The 22,360-nt window shown below is 39.9% G+C and overlaps 2 protein-coding genes and 2 long non-coding RNA genes across 5 annotated transcripts; all 4 read left to right on the top strand.

The window, feature by feature from the left end:
• The first annotated feature begins 1,332 nt into the window (after positions 1-1,332).
• Positions 1,333-4,190, top strand: LOC120728248. Its single transcript, XR_005694662.1, has 3 exons — positions 1,333-1,456; positions 1,826-1,915; positions 3,122-4,190. It is a non-coding gene; the product is annotated as an uncharacterized LOC120728248 (long non-coding RNA).
• A 2,027-nt stretch (positions 4,191-6,217) lies between these two features.
• Positions 6,218-8,746, top strand: LOC120728247. Its single transcript, XR_005694661.1, has 4 exons — positions 6,218-6,318; positions 7,217-7,386; positions 7,723-8,203; positions 8,323-8,746. It is a non-coding gene; the product is annotated as an uncharacterized LOC120728247 (long non-coding RNA).
• A 3,519-nt stretch (positions 8,747-12,265) lies between these two features.
• Positions 12,266-14,631, top strand: LOC120728245 (caspase-8-like). 2 transcript variants are annotated; one of them, XM_040023055.1, is made up of 6 exons: positions 12,266-12,550; positions 12,676-13,019; positions 13,120-13,136; positions 13,262-13,364; positions 13,447-13,996; positions 14,085-14,631. In XM_040023055.1, exons 2-6 carry the CDS (start codon positions 12,683-12,685, stop codon positions 14,221-14,223), a joined length of 1,146 nt encoding a protein of 381 aa, XP_039878989.1. In that variant the 5' UTR covers positions 12,266-12,550; positions 12,676-12,682; the 3' UTR covers positions 14,224-14,631. The 2 variants fall into 2 exon arrangements, with proteins under 2 accessions (XP_039878989.1, XP_039878988.1); XM_040023054.1 differs by having other exon boundaries at positions 12,270-12,550; positions 13,105-13,136.
• A 6,204-nt stretch (positions 14,632-20,835) lies between these two features.
• LOC120728246 (ciliogenesis-associated TTC17-interacting protein-like) lies at positions 20,836-22,035 on the top strand. Its single transcript, XM_040023056.1, has 4 exons — positions 20,836-21,056; positions 21,203-21,385; positions 21,475-21,530; positions 21,642-22,035. The coding sequence occupies exons 1-4, from the start codon at positions 20,939-20,941 to the stop codon at positions 21,735-21,737; spliced, it is 453 nt and encodes a 150-aa protein (XP_039878990.1). The 5' UTR covers positions 20,836-20,938; the 3' UTR covers positions 21,738-22,035.
• Positions 22,036-22,360: the final 325 nt, after the last annotated feature.

Raw genomic sequence — 22,360 nt, 5'->3', positions numbered from 1 at the left:
TGGCAGCGTTTTTCTTTTTGCTGGGTTCTTCTATTTGCAGCATTTTTCTTTTTGCGGGTGTTTTCTGAAGTTGCAGTCCGTTTGGCCTCTCAGGGCCACCGTATTTATTCCCATCTTGTGGCAGAACATCTGAGGGAAGAACAATAAAACTGAGTTAAACAACCAAACACAACAGTAGACACAGTACACTGGAAAAAAAAACGGACTGGCCATCTCTTGGATTTATGTAAGCATCTTGCATGTATTTAACACAATTGCCTCATGTTTCAAAGTTAAATGTAACTATATAGTGTAAAAACTACATGATATACAGAAAGGGTGTATTAAATTGTTTATATAATGTTCAGGTGAAGTAAGTCAATAAGATAGCAACGTTAAATCTCGTGAAACCACGCGTGATTTCATCTGGCGGGCTTTGGATCGTGGTTTAAAAAAGGTATCCATCTCAGTCAAGTCGAGCAGCCAACTCTACGTTTTTTGGTATGACTTGATTTTTTGAATTCATATTTACCATATTTCAGCCAAATGTAGTTAAACGTCTAGAGTGTCGCCATGTAACATGCTAAAAAAGAGCCGTTAGCTTATTTGCTGTTCTATCTGTTGTCAAAGAATTGGCGCTTTTTTATCTGAATTTGTCTTTGGCACAAGAGCCGTAATATTACATTAAACCTAATTACGAGGCACTCATAACATAATTTGGTTTTCTGTGTGAATAGATTTGCCAACTGACTCTTCAGTTACATTGTGTATTTACTGCACCGTGGTGTTAGTGAGATTTTGGACATTGAACAGCTTTAGCTAATATCATCAGCGGCATTATGCTAGCTTACATCCCTACCCCTCCTGCCCTCACCTTCTGTCCTTTTGTTTTTGTTTGGTTTTTTTTTTTTGGTTTTTTTGCTGCACATTGAAAGATGACCTCTATTCTGCATTTCACCAGGAGTCAGCTGATGGATTGTGGGTTCAAGGTGTTATGGTTAGAAAGTATATTGCTTTTTTTGCTTAAGGTTTCTGTAACTTAATTATAATAAGGTTTTTTTTTATAATTATTAGGTGCATGCATAATCAAACAGACTGAGAAATCCAAAATCTGCCATAGGTTTAACTTATACCTGTATGTATTGTCAGAAAGGTGATTACTGGACTCACATTAATGCACACTTGAATTAAAATGAGGTTGTAACTTGTGGGTTGTTGGGTTGCAAATCAAAAACAAACATCTTTGGATTTTTTTAATCCCATAAGATCTGGAAACACAGCACAGTGCTTGCTGTTATTTCAAAATAATTTTATGTCATTTCAGATAAAATGCAGCATTCCAGCGCATCCCAACCTTGCCTTTACTGTCAAGGTTTCTGATGGAGCTAAGTTTCTCTCTGACAGTCTGCTGAAAGTGTTCGCAAAGTGATCGAGGAAACAGGGCACAAAGGTAAAGGATGTAGCTGCCATGATGACAGTAAGAACATTAAAATTCTTTAACTACAAAGTGTATATGTATTGCATTAGGTCAGTAAAAGATTTTTATGCTGCATCCATTAAAACAGTCAACTATTACCTGTGAGTACTGATTCCACTAAAAGGATGCCATAATTTCCGTCAGAATTTCTGGCCCACTGAGAAAAATGTATCTTTTTAAAAAAATATATGTTCTGGAAACTATATATCCATAAAGTTGATGTCAAACAGGAACTTTTGATATTGCTTTGTAGATGCTGGTGTTGCATGTTGACTGGTTTAAAAAGTCAAGAGTTTTTGTCTGGGATCATTTTCTTCTGTGCTACTGAAAAGTTCACAAATCTCTGTTTTCTTTGTTATAATACTTAAGGATGACATTAATGCTCGAAGGGAGTCCCTCATCAAAGTGCTCCGCATCTGTGTGAAAGACAATTGCAACATCTTGGTGCAGGAGTTCACGGTGAGTGTTTTATGAGTAGATTGTGGCTTTGCAACATTTAAAAATGCATTTAGTTATCCACTTGATCCTCATTGGACTGGTTAGGACCAGTAGTCCTCTTTAATAATTTGAAGTTCACATGAGGCCTGGTAGTGAACTCGGCCGCCGGCCCTTGAGGCCTCACCCCCACCCCTTTATTAGGGGTCACATCAGTGTGAAAAAACTTTAAATTTGTCATTCTAGTGAACAAAGGAAAATCCCACCAATATTTACATTAGCTTTTGTTTGAAAAAAAAAAAGACCAACTGATCAACAGCTAACCAAATTGTGGGGCTGAAAGTCTAAATTCTAACATCTTCTGAGTGACATAACCTGGATTTCTGATGGGCCGGTGTCTTTCTAACAAAAACTAATGTAAAGTATTTGAAATTATTATGTTTTTCACCCTCTCTTAGAAACTCTGTTAGACCATGAATGGCAGCATGGCAGGCCACTCTTTGGCTATAGCTATTTACTATGTTGCTTGCATTGGTTTAAATTACTCTAACATTAGAACTGGTAGATCATGTTTTTGCTGGAGAAGTGCAAGGTTTTAGTCAACACCATCAGACACAAAGAAATGTAAAAATATATATTTTAAATTAAGTTGTTTCAGCTATTTTGACTATTACCAGCTTCTCTGTTCTACTGTTTATGCACATATGTTTTCAAAGTAATTATACCACATTTAAAAGTAAGATTGTTTTGGCTTTTTATTATTAGAGTTAGGCAGCACGGTGGCACGGTGGTTAGCACTGCTGCCGCACAGCAAGAAGGTCCTGAGTTCAATTCCACCATCAGGCCGGGGTCTTTCTGTGTGGAGTTTGCATGTTCTCCCTGTGTTTGCGTGGGTTCTCTCCGGGTACTCTGGCTTCCTCCCACCGTCCAAAGACATGCAGCTTGTGGGGATAGGTTAATTGGATAATCCAAATTGCCACTAGGTGTGACTGTGCGAGTGAATGTGAGTGTGAATGGTTGTCTGTCCCTGTGTGTTAGCCCTGCGACAGACTGGCGACCTGTCCAGGGTGTACCCTGCCTCTCGCCCTATGACAGCTGGGATAGGCTCCAGCACCCCCCGCGACCCTGAAAAGGAGAAGCGGAAGCGAATGGATGGATGGATAGAACTGGTAGATTCAAAAGAGATGAGTTTAAAAAGGAATCTTAAAGAAATGTTTTGTGTTTAACCAGGACTTGACTGAGGCCACTGCACAGATTGAGAAAACCACAATGAACATCTGTCTCCAGAGGATGCGCCAGGCAATGACTTTACTGATGTTGGCATCATCATCGAGGGTATAGTAGTTCTTCAAGATCTGGATAACGTGACCTTTGCAGTAGCCATGCTGTTTGGACCTTTTTTATTCCTTCAATATGAGTTACCCATCACAACTCTGCTACACTTTTGAGGTGATTCAAAGGGTGGTAATGGAGTTGGATGCAACTCAGCTCTCAAGAAAAGCTCACAACTAAGACAAAACTGCTCCTGCTAGGAAAGCTCACTGTTATGCATGTGAGGTGATCAGCTCTAGGTGAGAGGACATTTAAATCTCACACTTGTTCTGCTGCATTTTTGAAGCTCAATTCCAGGAACAGATCGCAGAGTTCATTTTTATATACTCTGCAACTGCCATGAGGACAGGGCCGTTTTGTTGTTGTTGTTGTTGTTTGTTTTTCCTTTTGCTCTGTACAAGTTCTCTGTTTGTCTGTTTGGCAGCATTTTTCAATTTCTGTTTGTATTTTTTCTTTCTTTTACTAGTGAAGAGATGTAGCGTGAACAGTTATACAGTCTAAATATCCCATATAGGTCGTGTGAAATGGTATTTTCAGTTTCATTCAGTTGAAGTAAAGAACGTTGAATATTTCTAAGTGTGCTGTTTTGAACCAAGATGTCACAGTATGATCAGTGCTTAATTTTTGACAGTCACTGTATCAATGTTATTTTTGCGTCTCTTGAATAAAGGTTTTGACCTGCAAGTGCTAATTTCTTTAGTTATTGGGGTAAAATGGGTAATGTTAATAGGAAGGTGTTTGCCAATTCAGTAACCTAATTTAATGTTAATGGAAACTAACATTACCTCAAATTGTTTAGTTATAATTGTTGTTTAACTGAATCTTGACATCAGAGGCCTTAAATAGAATGTTTTGTATTGTTCTTTCCCAAGATGGTTACCTGTAACATTTTTCAAAAGAAACAGTCTAATTTCTTTGCTGTGATTGATTCCAGAGAACACGGAAGAACTGACATTATTTAACAAGATAATCGACTTCTGTTGGGGTAGCGTTCAGATAGCTGCTCTGCTCTGTGTTGGTACAGGGCATTGGAGATGATAACAGTGGGTGGATTATATTCTTAATCTTAGTTACAGCGCTTTCAGAAAGACATCTACTGTGATAAAGTCTACTCTTCACCGCTGTGTAATCAATTATTGTAAAAGTAAATGTTTTCAGGAAATGATCAGACAGGAGAGGGTTTTCAGGAAACACTGTTAAATGTTCAGTTTCTATGCCATATGTTAAAACAAGATCTGGAGTGTGATTAAAGTGGTGGGTGGGTTCTTTTACATTTTGAGAGAAACCAATTGAGTCTAATAACAGATTAAATGCCATGTTGAGGCTGTCATTTTTAGCATCTACATGGATGTTAAAATCACCCACAATAATTATTTTATCTGAGCTCAGAACTAAATTAGATATAAAGTCTGAGAAATCAGACAGAAACTCTGTGTAAGGCCCAGGTGGACGATAGATGATAAAAAGTAAGACTGGTTTCTGAGTTTCACAGCTGGGGTGGACGAGGCTAAGCATCAGGCTTTCAAATGAATTAAAAGTCTGTCTTGGTCTTTCATTAATTAATAGGCTGGTGTGAAAAATTGCTGCCACACCGCCCCCTCGGCCTGTGCTTCGAGGTTTCTGGTAGTTAGAATGACTCGGGGGTGTTGATTCATTTAAACTAACATAATCATCCTGCTGCAACCAGGTTTCTGTAAGGCAGAGTAAATCAATTTGTTGATCAATTATTAAGTCATGTACTAACAGAGACTTGGAGGAGAGAGACCTAATATTTAATAATCCACATTTCACTGTTTTACTCTTTGGTTCAGATGTGGATACTGTATCCACATCTGAGTATTGGGTAAAAGTTATTGAATGGTGTTGGGATAAAGTGAGAAAATTGTGAAGGATTAAACTATTCCAAGAGCTCAAATTACTTCATCAAAACATGTTTAACCTCCTAAGACCCAAACTTTTCCACGGCTTGCATTTTTAATTTCTCTTTGATATTTGGGCATATTGGGACGAATGTAAAAACAAACAATTACCAGATTTACTTATTTTTTTTTACCTGATTTTTGTTTCTAAGAAAAATGAGAGCCACATATCAGGATATTCATTTAAAATGTCAATAGAACAGTAGCAGTATAATGTCCTCGTAAATGGATATCAGGCCCTTGTAGCGCAAAATTGAGTATTTTGGTCTAAATAACCCAAAATGTGATGTCCACATATGTGGACGCCAGGTCCTAGGAGGTTAAGTCACATTTTATCAACACAAATTGCACAGGTTTATTGAACATGAATAAATTGTGTTAATTTAACTCAATTGTTTAAGTTGATACCAAAGCAAAACATCTGTGTGCAACAAATGTCCACCATTGAATTAAGTAAATCCAACAACATATTTTTTTCAGTGTATTTCTATACAGTGTTACGTGTCTTACCGTGCTGACCTGCTTGGACAGGCTCGGATAAAAGGGGGGTACAACTCAGCTGTAAACTCGCCAGCTGAGGGAAAATTTCTTTAATGGCGCCATCGGTTTGCAGGAGGTTCAGGAAGTCTTTGCATGTTTTTTCTCCTTTATTCATGATCTTATCCACGAGCTCAATGACGTGTGTCTCCGCATTTGCGTTGTTGATGCTTTTAAGATTGTTGTACTCCCGGTGAGTGATCAGCTTATTCTCATAAACTTTGTTGAGAATTAGCCCGTAGTCTCCGGACAGAATCTCATGAATGGCTGTTTTATTGCTCCTTATTGCATTTCGGGCCGACATGCTGAATCTGCGCAAAGGAAAGAGTCAGAGGTGATCCTAAACACTACTGTCTATGAGAACGAAGTGGTTTACTACAGCTTACTATCGTAATAATAGCTGCACATTATATTACATAAAACGTAATTCTCTTACGGTCAGTTGGAACTTCTGCTGTCCTTGAAAACGAAACCTCGTTCCTTCTTTCAAATAACATCCAACACGAAACTATCCCACATTCTCGAGAAGGGTCTGGCTGCAGCCACTGTGGAGCTCCACAGTAACCGGATACACGTGACCTCCACAGTAGCCGTAAACACGCATGGATACCGTGGAAGTCTTGCAAGTTGATCGCAAAGGTTGGTTAAGTCTTTTTTAAATAAATTTGCCGTTAGTGATTTCATAATTCTAGGAATCGTCTAGTTTTCTTACAATGATCATGTTGCCACTTATTTAGCGTTACAATTTATTTTAATGTTTTTTCATCGTGCTCCATGGCAGAGAAACACACAAATATGCTTTTTCCTGGACCTGGTTTAAGTAAGAAAGCTGGATTAACGGCTTCTGTGGGCGAGAAGAAGCAAAAACCACATTTTGCATTAGAGTATGATTTATTGTCAGAGATGCAAAATAACGAATACTTCAATACTGTACTTAAGTAGAATTTTCTGGTATCTTTACTGCTGTACTTTTTTGTGCCTACTGTATACTTCTTTATACTTCTACTTCTCACATTTTAGCACGCGTATCTGTACTTAGTAATCCGTACATTTGTAAATAAGCCCCCCGCACGCGTGCTTTGGACGCAAGATTACTTCAAAATTTTGTACATAAATTATATTTTAGACCCTGTACTTCTTACTTCGACTTGACTAAAAAGTCGAGTCAGTGCTTTCTAAACAGAGGTATCTAAACTGTAGTAAGGAACGTGTGTACTTGTGACACCTTTGGTTAGCGTCAACACTGTAAATTTCGTCACAAACAGATTTAGATATTTATCAATACTTCTATTCGTTATTCTTTTCTGTACAGCTTTTTTATTGCCCAGATTTTAGTTAGCCTCTGTTCAATTGACTGTTATATGTCAATAGAAACATGTCTCACAAATTAAAGTGTCTTGTAAAATATTTGTGGGGTTTTTTTTTTTCAAGAATTTTCTTCCCAAATCTATTACATGCCAACTGTAAATTGTTATTTCTGCTAAAACCTTAACTTAAATGTGTATATGGTGTTTATCTGTTTCTCTCTCTGTTTTAGATGCACACATCAATCTGGAATTCGGGCTTAAAGCCAGAACTGCAGGAATGCAACACGTGTTGCAGAGGACTCTTTCACTGCCCTCTGTGCCCCACTTTCAGCCCTACTGTCAGGGCAAAGATTGAGGAGCATCTAAGTGTGCATATAAAAAAATGCTTTGCCTTTCAAAGGTATGTTTGTATTAAATATACTTTATAGTTATAAATATGCACTTTTTTAAGCACTTCTGCAGTATCTTTGTTGACTTAAAAGTTGCTGTTGATATTGTACAGTTCAGTGCATTCATCTGCAACAAAAATAGTGTTTTTATAAAATATATTTTTATTTACTTTTCACCGCTTTTCTTGACATAACTTTTGTGATCCATACCATTTTGCTTTCATTATTGAGGTTGGCTTGGATGTTTTTGTTAACATGTACAATCTGATTGTTAGACAAATTGATTGCATTCTATACAACTACATTTAAATTACATCTGTTTGTTTGTTTGTTTTTTTCTCTTACAGATAAAATGATATGCCGGTGCAGGCTGCCTTGTAGGACAACAGGACACTTTCACTGCCCTGTCTGTAAGATTACAATCATACGGTGTGGGGATATGGCAAGGCATTTATTGTCTTGTCAGCATTCTTCAATGCCAAGTCAGCCACCATTATCAGGACTGCTCCCCGCTGAACTCTCCGAGGAGACCCGTATTCCTCCGGCAGTACTCTTCGAGGAGCCCCGTCTCCCCCCAAGGTTTTGTCTTCGGTATCTGAACCATTTTCTGAGTCTTTGTTAGAACATTCATTGGCTCTACCCTCTGTGTTCAATAAAACTGCAGCTGATGGAAAGTCCATGAAAATGACATGCCCTCACTGTGGCCTTACTCTTCTTAGCTTTGGCAAGCTATTTGCACACTGGAGAGAGGAAGCCAAAGCTGTGCTTGAAGGACAACACGTGCCCATTTTCAGACTGAAAAAGCGCAAGTTCCAGGAAGTCAGTCAGGTCAGTATTCACTTTAAACAGTAGTGTAATTACATGGTTAGTGAAATTTGAATAACTGTTAAAAAACTGTTCTGCAACAGAGAAATAACTATGTTTTCATCCCCATTTGCCTGACACAGGAGCCAGCAGTTGTTGAAGATCTGCGTCCTGCTGTGCAGTGGGTTGTCCAAAATAAGGCACTTTTCCGTGGACATGTAACAATGCCCAAATATCTGTCCTTAAATCAAGGGGACCAGCAGAGGGTCTTAATAGACATGTCAGAGGAAGAAGACACTGGAGCAAGGGACTTGTTCCTCTTTGTTTTTCAGTTTGCAGAGGACATGGAGCTGATGAGCAGGGACTAAGGGTCAGTGCTATGTTTGACATGTAATGGACAAATGAAGTCACTGGCTGTGTTTGTTTGTTTGTTTGTTTGTTTAATATGTTGTTGTTTTTTTGTTTTGTTTTTTGCGTAGTACAAAATTCCAATTAAACTTATTTCAAAATGTTGTTCACTTTTTTCTGTGTCCATACTTATAATAAAGGATTACAGTGTAACAGCATTAAATGTAAATGTAACAGCATTTTTTTAAACTTGTAATTTCAAAATAAAAAGCTTATTGTTGATATTAACAGTAAAGAATTGCAATCAATAATATTTTTATACATTTTAAACATTAACACTCTGGGCTCTATCCTGGCCATCTGTGGACACTTCACTTATTCTTTTTTTTGACTACTGCACTGCAGTGGACCAAAAGAATGACACGGGTTTGATCTTAAGGATCTAATAGTTGTGTGTGTTGTGCATGACATTGCCACACAAATATGTATTTGCAAGATAGAGTAGAATAAATTATGACGCATGAAATATTACATAGGCTGCAGTGAATTTCTGTTGATACAGCCTATTGAGCTTTGAGTTTCCCAGTCAAACTTAGCTTTGAAGCACATGCTAAAAACACTTTTACTCTTGTGCATTTCAAAACAAGACACCATAGCCAAAATATTAACAAAATATATATTATTAAAAAATTCAAAGCTGCAGCACATACAGCAACAAACACCGTTAGTAAATGTGTCCTGGAGTTTATGCAGGTGCAGAAAGTGCTGCTGCTGTAAGTCAGCCTAACAGCTTCCAGATCACTTATTTTTCTGGAAAGATGGTAGGAAGGGCATCACTGCTCATTTCTACAGTCTCCCAGATCTTGGAATACAATCCCTTTGTATTGTATTGTTTTGTATTATTTGTACACTTATGTCTGCATTTTTATTTTAAATGTGAACAAAATGATAGCAGAAGAGCTGTCACGTGTCTGGCCAAAAGCGAGTGCCAATTTGTTTGTTTGATTGTTCGATTAAAGGCTTCAGTTGAGAAAAAAGAATTGCGTTCCCGTTTGCAGCTTGGTCTTGTTGTACAATATTTTAAATAAAAAAAAAAACACTACTTTTAGAAAATATTTGCAGGTGTTTTCTTGTTTTCTTTAGTTTGGTGAAACTAAACCTTTATGGAGTTAGTTCAGTTACAACGGCATTTGTTTTATTTTTATTTTGTTACTATATACTATATATACTGATTTTGTTTTTGGTGTGTGTGTGTGTGTTTTGTTTTTGTTTTTTCCTGCGCTCATTTTCTGTTATTTTTAGGTTTTTCTTTGACCCTTAGTCTGTTGTAATTATGCAACTTTTATTTTATAGTATGGCTGGTTTCATTATGTCTATATCCTCAGGCCTTTTTACCTGTAGTCTGTGTTCTGTTCATAATTCTAGTTTGATTGTATTCTGTTCCTTGGTTAAGTTTATTTTACGTTCCCGTGTTTCATCCATATCTTATTTAGTCGCCATTTCCTGTTTTATTTTTCTAGTCTGTCTCCTGTGCGTTTTTGCTTCCCCTGTTTAGTTATCTGATTATTTTCACCTGTTTCTTATTTTTCCCCAGATGTGACTCATTCTCTTTTAATGCTCCGTCTGTCTGTATATAAAGTCTCGGTTTGTCCTAGCTTTCTGTTGTGTTGTACTTTTTGTCTGCCCGTGTGTTTCCTTCCATTTTGGCTCAATGGACTTTGTGTTTCTGCAGGCTAAATGAAGCTTTCTGAAGCATTTAAGCTTGTACTGAAAAACGGTTCATTACTGAAAGCTTTTCAACACAGTCTTCTTTGGTGGCATCAAAACAATATGAAGAGCAACCTAAATCTAAAACTTGAAACAAACTTCTTCAATTGCCCACTCAAGAGAGCTGTGTTCATAGCTTCTGTTTAATGACAGCTCTGTCTGATATCGGGCTGCTGTTTGTTCTATTCAATTCAATTTTATTTATATAGCACCAAATCACAACATCAGTCGCCTCAAGGCGCTTTATATTGTAAGGTTGACCCTACAATGATACATTCAGAGAAAAACCCAACAATCATATGACTAGGGGTGGGTTTTGATAATCAATTTATCGATTAAAATCGATTCTGGCTTGGACAATGTGATATCGATTCATTAAAATCCTGAATCGATTTTTAATATAAATTAATTTTGCCCAAAATGCCAGAATCTCAGGTTAATCCTCACAAACGCTAAAACAGTAAATGAGAGCAGGTACACGGATTCTGCACAAAGACGTAAACACAAAGCGGATCAGAATCAGTGAGATGTCGCCTTTCTCACCCGACAGCACGGACACGGTCGGGGCTGAAAGCCGACACCTCGCTGATTCTGATGTTTCGGCGGGTCGCGCTTTATGTTTACGCCCTTTTTGCGCTGATCCTAAAGCTGTTAGTTGTATCTCTCTCCAAACAATATTGACCGAACCAGCAGCAAAAGAAGATCCAAACTACGCTTCACATAAACATCGTCATGAATTCCCTCTGACTTTTGTTGTTTTGCTTCCACCACGATAAAATCACACTTCATGCACAGCTCTTTCTCTCTCTCGCTTTCTCGCTCTCTCTGTATAGAACAGTTTCCCATCTAAAAATCTGTTTTCTGCATTATTCGCTTGCTTGTTATGTACAAGTCTACTGTTGTTTACAGCGCTGTTTTTTTCCCTTTTACTTAGAAAACCTAATTTCTGTCGTTCAATAGGCTACTGAACAAATTTAAACTATTTAAAATTATACAAAATTATACAAAATGCAAAACACTTAGCTGTGTCTCTGATAAAACCTCTGTAACTTCAGAGGTAATGTTCATATGTTGATTAATGGTTTTCTTTCGTTTTTGATGTACTGCAGAATATTTTTATAAAATCCCGGACAGGAAAATCACCTTCATGTTTTTCTGTGTTTTATCTTCAGCTACTTTGACACAAAGGTATCTGCTGTGATGCTCACACCTTTGAAAAAGTCTTGCGAGTGTTGAATCGAATCGAATCGTGGATCGAATCGATTCGGGACCTTGTGAATCGGAATCAAATCATTCTACAAATCAGTGACGATACCCAGCCCTACATGACCCCCTATGAGCAAGCACTTTGGCCACAGTTTGAAGCGAAAAACTCCCTTTTAACAGGAAGAAACTTCCAGCAGAACCAGGCTTAGGGAGGGGCGGCCATCGGCTGCAACCAGTTGGGGTGAGGGAAGGAAGACAGGATAAAAGACATGCTGTGGAAGAGAGCTGAAGATTAATAATTCAATGCAGAGAGGTCTATTAACACACAGTGAGTGAGAAATGTGACTGAGGAAGAAATACTCAATGCATCATGGGAATCCTATATGCCTTAGCAAAAAGGAAAGATTTTTTTTCCTTACACAATTCCACTTGTTTTATGACATAAAATAACTAACCTCCATCCTCAGATATCAGTGTGTGGGAATGGGGCAATGGGAGTGGAACACCTGAGCCTGAGGCAGCAGGTTGGCAGATATGTGGTTTGTTTTCCACATATACAAAGGGTCTGCCTTCACCAAATAAATTATCATGGTAAATACAATGCGCTCCATAAATTTATTTCTTAAAATGCAGCTTTTATGTCTTTTAATCATGATTTACAATGTACAGTTGCACATGGGCGTGCACACACACGCACGCACGGATAAATTCAGTGTGAAATCCACTGTGAGATCTTTACAAAATATGTTATGTTTGTGTAATAATACTGTGCGTTTTTGCAGCAGGGTGGGGGATTTGTGGGGAATACTCTCTGCTGCGACAGGGATGCTGCAGCACAGCTTCTTCTCAGTGCTACACCAAAGGCTGTAAACCTGTTATTCCTGCTGTCCAGAAGTAGAGGGCGCTATTGTATAGCGTGTAGTCGTTATTGGAGGATCTGAGAGTCACTTCCGAGTTTGTTCTCAGAAGGCGGGATAGTTTCGTGCTGGATGTTATTTGAAAGAAGGAACAAGGTTTCGTTTTCAAGGACAGCAGAAGTTCCAACTGACCGTAAGAGAATTACGTTTTATGTAATATAATGTGCAGCTATTATTACGATAGTAAGCTGTAGTAAACCACTTCCTTCTCATAGACAGTAGTGTTTAGGATCACCTCTGACTCTTTCCTTTGCGCAGATTCAGCATGTCGGCCCAAAATGCAATAAGGAGCAATAAAACAGCCATTCATGAGATTTTGTCCGGAGACTACGGGCTAATTCTCAACAAAGTTTATGAGAATAAGCTGATCGCTCAGCGGGAGTACAACAATCTTAAAAGCATCAACAGTGCAAATGTGGAGACATACGTCATTGAGCTCGTGGATAAGATCATGAATAAAGGAGAAGATAAATGCAAAGACTTCCTGAACCTCCTGCAAACCGATGGCGCCATTAAAGAAACTTTCCCTCAGCTGGCGAGTTTACAGCTGAGTTGTACCCCCCTTTTATCCGAGCCTGTCCAAGTGTCTTCATGTCAGCACGGTAACACACACGTAACACAGTATAGAAACACTGTGTCTCCTGTTGTGTTTGGTTGTTTACCTCAGTTTTATTGTTCTTCCCTCAGATGTTCTGCCACAAGATGGGAATATGTCACAGGTAAGATGCTGATGCAGAAACAGCCTCCTACACTTGTGACATCGCTTGAGACAGATATGTAGATGAAATTCTGTGGTTACACAGGCTGTAGTAACACATGTAAAATCTTGGTGTCCACTCTTTAGGATGTTTATGAAATCATTAGCCGGCCCGTCGGCCTCTGCGTGATCATAAACAATAACAACTTCAAGGATGGTTCACAGAGAAGAGGGACAGATAAAGACGCCCGTAAGTTTCAGGGGCAGATTTTTTATTCTTTCTTGTTAGTATCTGGTGCTTAAATATTTTTCTCTAATTACATTTTTTGCAGAAAGCTTGGCAGAGGTGTTCAGGTGTCTGGGCTTCAGAGTGCTGATGTGTGAAGACCTGAACAAGGATCAGATGGATCAGGCACTGACGTTTCTTGCTTCCCTGGCAGACATGTCTCAGCTGCAGAAGTTCAACTTTAAAGAGTGGGATGGCAGCAGCTTTGTTGATCCTCAGCAGGTCCTTGAGCACGGTGATGCTTTCATCTGCTCTATCCTGAGTCACGGGGAAAAAGGTGTAGTTTTGGGAACTGACAGGAACCCCCTCCCCATTAAAGAAATTACCCGAAAGTTCAGGGGGTGTGACCAGTCAGTCCTCACCGGTAAGCCCAAAATGTTCCTGATCCAGGCCTGCCAAGGAAGTAACATACAGCGTGGAGTGCAGATGAACGATATGGAGATTGATGATGATACTTCATTATTGACCATTCCTGAGGAAGCTGATGTTCTGGTTGCCATGGCCACTGTTGAAGATCATGCTGCACTTAGACATATAGTCGATGGAAGCTGGTTCGTTCAGTCTCTTTGTGAGCAGCTGAAGGAGCGCTGTCCCAGGTAATTGTTTTAAAATCACCAAACACATGTGCACACTGACCCTGACAGTGATATCAACATGTTTTTGTATCTCTATAAATGCTCTTAGGGGCGAAGACATCGTCTCCATCCTCCACTACGTGAACGATGATGTAGCACATCGAGTAACCTCCTCGTTGGCCAAGCAGATGCCTGAAGTGAGATTCACCCTGAGAAAGAAACTTGTGCTGCCACCTCAGTGCACCTGAAGTCATCATGGAAATACAGCACATCTTACTGTGCAACTAGGGATGCATGATTACTTATCAGAGTTACTTATTATGTTTCTTAAAATGTTTCCTTTATATTTTCCATCTTTCTGTCATCATTTTAAATCTTTTATTTTTCTAAATCTGAATCTCGCATTGAGGTGCTGCATTTTATACTGTAGCAGTTTTATATCAAAGAATAAATCTCAGACTGGGAACACAACTGGTGTTATTTGTGTTGGGAGGTTTTTACATGTGCTGCAGTAGAGCTTCACGGGTGCTTTTCCTAAACTGAGCCTTTACATTCTTAAACCTAGTAACATTACTTAATCAAAAAGGTTACTTTTATTTCAAACAACAAATCTCACAACACTCTCCTGATAGTAACAATAAAAATGTTACATTTAACTTGTTATGTCTTTTAATTCTCTCAGAATACATCAGTTTGCTTCAGAACTGTTTGACTTGATTTCTCCCTCCACAAATCCTGAAAGTTACCATGGCTACCATATGTGGTTGAAAGAAACATGTTCCAGCAAAACCTTTTTTCAAAAATGTTGTTTATTTTCTTCTGTCCCTCATTTTGTTTTTTGTTTTTTCATGTGGATCTCTGAACTGTTAGATGAAGGGAAATACTTGATTTAAAAAAGGAAGGTGAAGTTCAGAGAAGGACATCCCAGTGTTTGAGTAGCCTGTGCTGGAGCAAAGAGACCACAGCTGAAGCCTATTATGGTTAATAGGTATTGCGTAAGTGCTGTAGGAAACATCTGCACTGGCCTTCTATCGTCTGATCACATATTGAAGTCATCTTGTCAGTGCTGGAAAGTAACAGTCTTAAACAATCCGTCTATATGCATTGAAATTGCTATAAATAGTACTGAATATATCCAGAGTCAAGTCATGTCATAGATATTAACGTATGATATGCAGCTTATAAATGTTTGGGCTGCCTGCAGAGATGAGCATCTCCCTTTGGTTTGTGTGCTTTGACACTTTCAAGAACCTGGCTGTCTGATCACTGATGTAATCAGTGATCCTCCAGTCATGGTGGTTATAGACAGAGTTGCCCTGTTTTCATGTTTATTGTCTTTCAACCCAGTGTTAATGGGGTTGAAATTGAATCCATAAAGAAAGAACGGGTAGAGCCAAAAAACACCTTTGGTTACACGCTTGTCCATAAGTGACAGTGGCTTCCTTCTCAGGCTCCTCAGAAGCTGGTGTGCCCTCTGACTCTCACCTCCCTGCACTCCTCCATCTCATCCTATATGCAAGTCTGACTGAGTGAAATCCAGAATTTAAAAGAACTCTACATCACTCAGCCCTCTGCTTCCTGAAGTGTGGACACAGATTGAAAATATGGGAGTCTTGCTGTCCACTACAAAGGACACTGAATCAAACATTTTGTTACGTTCCCCTGAGGGGTCTAGGCGGGGAGGGGGAAGTAACAAAAGTGACCGGGTCAGAAAAAGGAGTCAAGGAGGCAAAAGGGTAAATTAAAGAGTATTATAGTCTCAATTCATACTAACTAAAAGAGACGGACAAGCCGCTATCACCATTTAAGAAAACAAACAAAACTCAGGCGTTGGTCAATAAAGTAAAACTTAAGCCAAAAAGAAAGAGAGCAGCTCACTAGCTGAAAACCACCAAAAACACAGCTCACAAGCTGTAACCACACTACTGGCACTCTGGCCCAGAGCTCACCTTTCCCTGGGCTTAAATACTTTTAATTACTGATGCGAGTCAGCTGTGTAACAGGGAAAGGTGGCACCTCAGGCAAAAGAGGTGGTGGGACACGCCCACACAGGCACCTTCAGGAGGAGGCCCTGCTAGGGCCGTAACACCCCCTCCCATAAATACAAACCCGTGGTTTGTCAAATTATGACGATAACCAAAGCAAGTCCATAACCGTTTCATCACCTACTTGCAGGCTTTCCACCTACCAAACCCCATAGCAACGGTTAGGCATTTCCTGCGGAAGCTGCCAACCCCATCTCAGAGGGGTTCACAACATTGACAGAGAGTGGCACCAGACCCTTGAAACAGTGTCCCATGTGATAGCCAGGGCTTGGAACCATCACATGTGGAGAACCCAGCAGGCAGCTAGCAGGCTTTACTGAAACACAGACATGATTGTTAGCAAGGGGTGCAGGTCTGAATGGTGGTTTTAAACATGAACTTTCTCCCCGCAAATCATTTTGAGGACCGGAGAAATGGTCAACCAGCGGCAGCTCAGGGTTAGTTGACCTCTTACACTGACTACATGACACTACTGAGCAATTATGCTCCAAGTGTAGCCTTTTACTAGGCCGGGCAACCTTGTCGGTTTGAGAACCGCGACTGACTTTTCTCAAAGCAGGCCCGTTTTGCGTTGAGTGGGCTTTCTGTTTGAGTGCCAGGTTGACACAATTGGCAACCACATGGCCAGGCTTGTGACAGAAGAAACACAGTTTGGGCCTAGATCTTAAAACCATAACTGCATTTGCTTTGTTAGCTGGCCCACTCTTACCTGTCCAGGATGCACAATGGTGCAGATGGATATCATGTCCTACAGCACTTGCTTTATGAGTCAGCTTAAACTCATCTGCCAGGGTGGCAGCTTGCTGTAAAGTTGTAACCCTCTGTTCACTGTTTTTAAAGTCCTCCACCAGCATAAGCTCACGTATGGACCCCACATCGTTAACCTGGCTTGCAGAACACCACCTATCAAAGAACTTTGCCTTCTCCCTGGCAAAGTCACGGTAGGACTGACCCTGTGCCAACTCCAAACCTCTAAACTGCTGCCTATAAGCTTCAGGTATGAGTTCATGGGCTTGGAGGACAGCACTTTTAAGCTTTTCATAAACTAAGCAGTCCTCCATCGACAAAGCAGAACAAACCTCCTGAGCCTTACCTGTCAATTTATATAGTAACATCACACACCACATGTCTTGAGGCCATTGCAGTGCAGTCGCTATGCGTTCAAATGCAATAAAGAAGCTATGAACACTGGACTCACAGAAAACTGGAACCAGGTGGATGTTATTGCTCATAAACGAGCCTCTGGACACCTGTTCACCAACAGATGTAGGCCCAGTGCTCGTCAGCTCCAGCTGATTCAACTGGAACGCCATTTCAGCCTGAAGAAAACCACCACACACACACACACACACACACACACACACACACACACACACACACACACTAGCCTACAATTAATGGGAACCGAACAACTTACTCTTCTTGACCAACTTACCTTCTGCTACCCACACATTAACAAATACAACCTACCCAGTTCCTAAGCACAACAAACTTTACCTACCTATCTTCTGGAGCGTGCTGTGCTCGAGGCAACTTGAAAGGCAGAACTTCAGCGACCGGAGCCCTGAATTGCCTACCCCCAACAGGGAACTAATCCCCGCCCAGGATTACTCCAAAAATAAAAAGGCAAAATAACAAAAGAGTGCCCGAAGGAAGAACTTAGGACGAAGCTCAGCTGGACACTCACCTAACTAAACTGGGAAGTTGAATCTCTAAAGGTGAAAAAAAAAAACAAAAAACCCCAAGATAATCAAAAACCAATTCCAACTCAAAACTCCCTTTTCAACGATCCCGGACGAGCCCCCACTTGTTACGTTCCCCTGAGGGGTCTAGGCGGGGAGGGGGAAGTAACAAAAGTGACCGGGTCAGAAAAAGGAGTCAAGGAGGCAAAAGGGCAGGGCCGTGCAGAGAGGTTTAAAGGGGGGGTGCTCAAAGTTAAAAAGGGGCACATTGAACCAGGCTGAATAACAACAACACACATTCATCAAGAATCTAATATGGGCAACAATGCAAAGCAAACGTAGCCGATGTTTTACCTGATGGGTACAATGTTGCTGTTGAGGGGTTGCTATGGATAGTGCTGGAGGGCAGGGCTGTGTTGATCTGAGACTGTAGACATTAAAAAGTCCATAGGAGAGATGGTAGCTGATTAAACAAGTATCATGAGATAATAACAAAATGCAAAGATTGGTGACAGCGCTTGGAACCATAAGGCAACAAAAAACTGTGAGAAATAAATTAGGCTCTGCCTGTGAATCACTCTTTGCTTCTCTTCTTCCTTCCATCCCATCATTTCATATATCACTCTCCACTTGCTGTCTATGTGAGAATAAGGCACAACTTGCTATTGCAATAAACTATAATCTAATTATCCACACCTAACAACTCTTGCACTTAATCTAAAATAAAATGATGACAGAAAAATGTTTTAGCACTGCCTTTGGTAGCCTCACACAGCTCCTACTGTTTCCTCCTCATGTCCTTACCAGCCATGTCTGGACAATGTTATATCATGAGTAATATTTTTTTTTTTTTAATCCATCTAAATAAAACAAACACATGCACGCACACACAGTGACATTTTAGACCTTCTTCAGAATACTGTATATACTATGGGCATCATGGAGCTGATCCAGAATCCTTACATTATTATTTATTACTAGAGCTACAATAATAAAGCAATGAGGAGGGGGAAGTAATAAATATTAAATAATGTATTTATGATGATTCCATTTGTTTCACTATCCACTCTGTGCAGGGCAAAGCTTATTACATTTTTAAACTGTAGAGATACAATCATTTTACTGCTGTAAAATCCAAATTTTGTCTTATTTAAAATATAAATCTAATATAATCTGCTTCTTAATGTATGTTATTTAAAATACAGCGTGTGTTTTTTAATATATTATAATTATAATAATGCACAATTATGTGGACATGCATATTAGATCGTTTTTAGTGAAATATAATCCCTCCAGAAAGGCCGGAGAAGCCCTGTAACTTACTTTAAAACTAAATATGTTCCCTAAAACGGTGACAGAGCTACAGACCCATGACAGCCTTACACAGGTAGCCAGCAGTTATGACCAGCACTACTTGTGCAGTTAATAAAAGGACAGGTAATGTTTGTCACGCTGTTGCACACACAGCACGCTCGTTTGTTTCAGTTCGTCAGTTGCAACAAGACAGCTTACCAACGTGTACGTAATAAGCTAATACTCCTGTGTGCTATACACTACAGTGTGCGCTGTACACCTACTTACTGGTTTTGTCGCATCAGTCTGTGTCTCTGAGTTAACTTGTGTTTCTCCTACAGCTCCGGACTACAAAAAATGCGCGTGCTCTTTGTGAGCTCGTTCCCAGCTCGTAACCAGCGCGTTCTGCCGTCAAGGGCGATCATTGGTTAAATGTGATCATGTGACTGATGCAAGCCAGATCCTTTTATTTAGCAAAACTGTGATTAATAGTTAAATATTATTGTTGAGGGGCACAGACAGGACTGCGCATGCACACACACAAAAAAAAAAAAAAAAAAAAAAAGTTGCCTCAACAAAAGGGCACTTTGGGCACCCATCAGGAAAGGGGCGGGTGCTCAAGCCCCTCTAGCCCCCGCCCCTCTGCACGTGCCTGCAAAAGGGTAAATTAAAGAGTTTTATTAAAGTCTCAATTCATACTAACTAAAAGAGACGGACAAGCCGCTATCACCATTTAAGAAAACAAACAAAACTCAGGCGTTGGTCAATAAAGTAAAACGTAAGCCAAAAAGAAAGCGAGCAGCTCACTAGCTGAAAACCACCAAAAACACAGCTCACTAGCTGCAAACACAACACCCACTCAGCTCACAAGCTGTAACCACACTACTGGCACTCTGGCCCAGAGCTCACCTTTCCCTGGGCTTAAATACTTTTAATTACTGATGCGAGTCAGCTGTGTAACAGGGAAAGGTGGCACCTCAGGCAAAAGAGGTGGTGGGACACGCCCACACAGGCACCTTCAGGAGGAGGCCCTGCTAGGGCCGTAACAATTTGTTTAAGGTTAAGTGGGATAGGTTTACTGTACATTTCTGAAGTCCTACTAAATTCAAAATAAGAATCCCCAAGAATATTGAATGAAAAAAAATCGACTTTTAGCAACAGAAACATAATATCTACAAATGTATCTATTTAGATTGTAAGCCCAACAAGGGACAATTGTTGAAAATTAGCAGTAGCTATAAACCTGTGTGCGGTACATCAGTTTCATGTCTTGCACTTGAAATATGTTAAACTGCACTGTCCCCTTTAAATAAAAAAAATAAAATGATCAAATTAAAAAAAAAAATCACTTAAGCTCGCTTGTTGCTATAACATGTGAAATGACCATCATTTTGAAAAGCAAGCATGTTGCCTGCTAGACTGACCCCCACAAATGTGGCCCAGGATGTCCTCCTGACAGTACAGTAGGACTGTTTTTAAGATTGTTCTGTCTAGCAGTTTTTGCAATCAGAATTATGATCTGAATTCACTATTATATATTGTATTGCATAATTGTTTGCTTGATGTAAAGATCTCAGACTTAAATAAATTAATTCACAAAAATTAATTGCTGGTTTTTAGGAGGAATAGTAATCAGTGTTCTTTGTTTTGTTTTTTATTAGCTTATGTACAGCGCCTCTATTTTTGTATAATTCCTTCCTCTAGATTTGGTGGTGAATAGTCAGCCTACAATTCACACATACAATGGTCTTTACGGTACTCCAGCGTCGTTGCCATGCCAACAGAGATTTGGTCGTCAGCTTCCCTTCTGTAGCAGAAAAATGCTAAGCAGGAAAAGTGTGGGATAAGACTGCTTTGCATAAAATTACCCAGACAGACTGTCTGTCGAGGCAGGCGAGTGTTCTGTGAAGTTGCTCCCACACACTTTTCAGGCTGTTTTAAAGATGGAAGCCACGCTGGGTGAACAGACTGCTGTGGGTTTTTCAGCGGGGACTGAAGGACCTGAACACCGACAGGAGCTGGAAGCCTCTGACGAAGCTGTCACGTTCATGTCCGGCATCGGTGAGTTCGCATCCAATTTAGGCTAATATGGTCGGTAGGAAACAGCTGAGTCCAAAACTACCTGAAAAGCAAAAAACCGTAAAATCATTACAGATATTTGAATCTGTCCACTTTGGCTTTGCCTTCTGTGTCCCTTCGCTTCTCAGAGCCTGCCGAGCTGCAGAAGTGTGTGTTTGCAGACTCGCTGGTGACTGTATCAGAGGGGGGGAGAGAGCTGGGGGAGTTCAGTGTGACGGTGGAGTTTACCCGGAGAGAGCAGCCATGCATGATGCTTCATGCTCAGAGCCACGGAGCCATTGATGACTGCCCCTGTGGGACAGCAGTGACAGGTGACAGCAGGCAGAGGATGCTAGGACAAACTGATCTTTGCTGTTTCCTGTTGTTAGTATTTCTCTTCATTCCCTTTCCTCTGTTTAAGCCTACCTAACGACTGACCTGCAGGTGCTGGAGGAAGATCACCATGAATATGTCAAGGTGAGTCGCTGAATCCTTTCCGGGCTGTTTCTTTTTACATTGACTCAGCTCAGCAGATGCATTAAGTGGAAATATTGCACCTTTGATGTGCTTCTATACTTCTCTCCTCAGCTTGAGGGCCATAGTGTGGACAAAAGGTGTCACATGGTGCAGTGTGATGGGCAGATGGTGATCCATAAGGTTACGACTGTGGGAGAGGTCAGATAACCACTGCTTTATAGGTCAACTCACTAATATATTAATGAAACAGTACCATAGTCATTCAGAGCAACTTCCACGCTCTCTTTGCAAGAGTTAGTCCAGTATTTACAAAATCCTTACTTACTGTTGCGCATTTACTGCATGAATTTTTTTTTTAACCATTTATAAATTTTAAATGGCAGCACATAATCACACTTGTGGTCCTCAGGGGTCAAAAATATCCCCACTTCATTTGACTGTTTTTTAAAGTAAAAAGTATAAATTGTCAATCAATTCAGTGTTACACCTTAGTTTTACTTAAGACCAACACATTAACACAAAATTTACTCAACATTTTACATTTTAGGGCCACCAGACCTTCTTTACAAAAAATAAACCCTGTTTTTTAGCGAAAATAAAACAAGAAAATTAAATATTTAATTGTTTAGATAATTTTGACTATCTGAATAACTAGAGAGTGCTGTATGTTTAACTTTAGTGAGAATTTTTTTTTTTGAACCATTTATGGAGTTAGAAAGTTAGTAGGGTTGCCAACTCCCTGAAAAAAAAATAAGGGACACCTCGTGGCCAGGGCCGGGCAACCCAGTTCACCCTTCCCAGTGTGGTGAATTTTGTAGCTCTTTTTTTGT

The sequence above is a fragment of the Simochromis diagramma genome, unplaced genomic scaffold, assembly GCF_900408965.1.
Source record: "Simochromis diagramma unplaced genomic scaffold, fSimDia1.1 OVJJ01000307.1, whole genome shotgun sequence".
NCBI classification, from domain to species: domain Eukaryota; kingdom Metazoa; phylum Chordata; class Actinopteri; order Cichliformes; family Cichlidae; genus Simochromis; species Simochromis diagramma.
The sequence above is the reverse complement of the archived record's forward strand: the minus strand, read 5'-3'. Positions and strand labels throughout refer to the sequence as shown.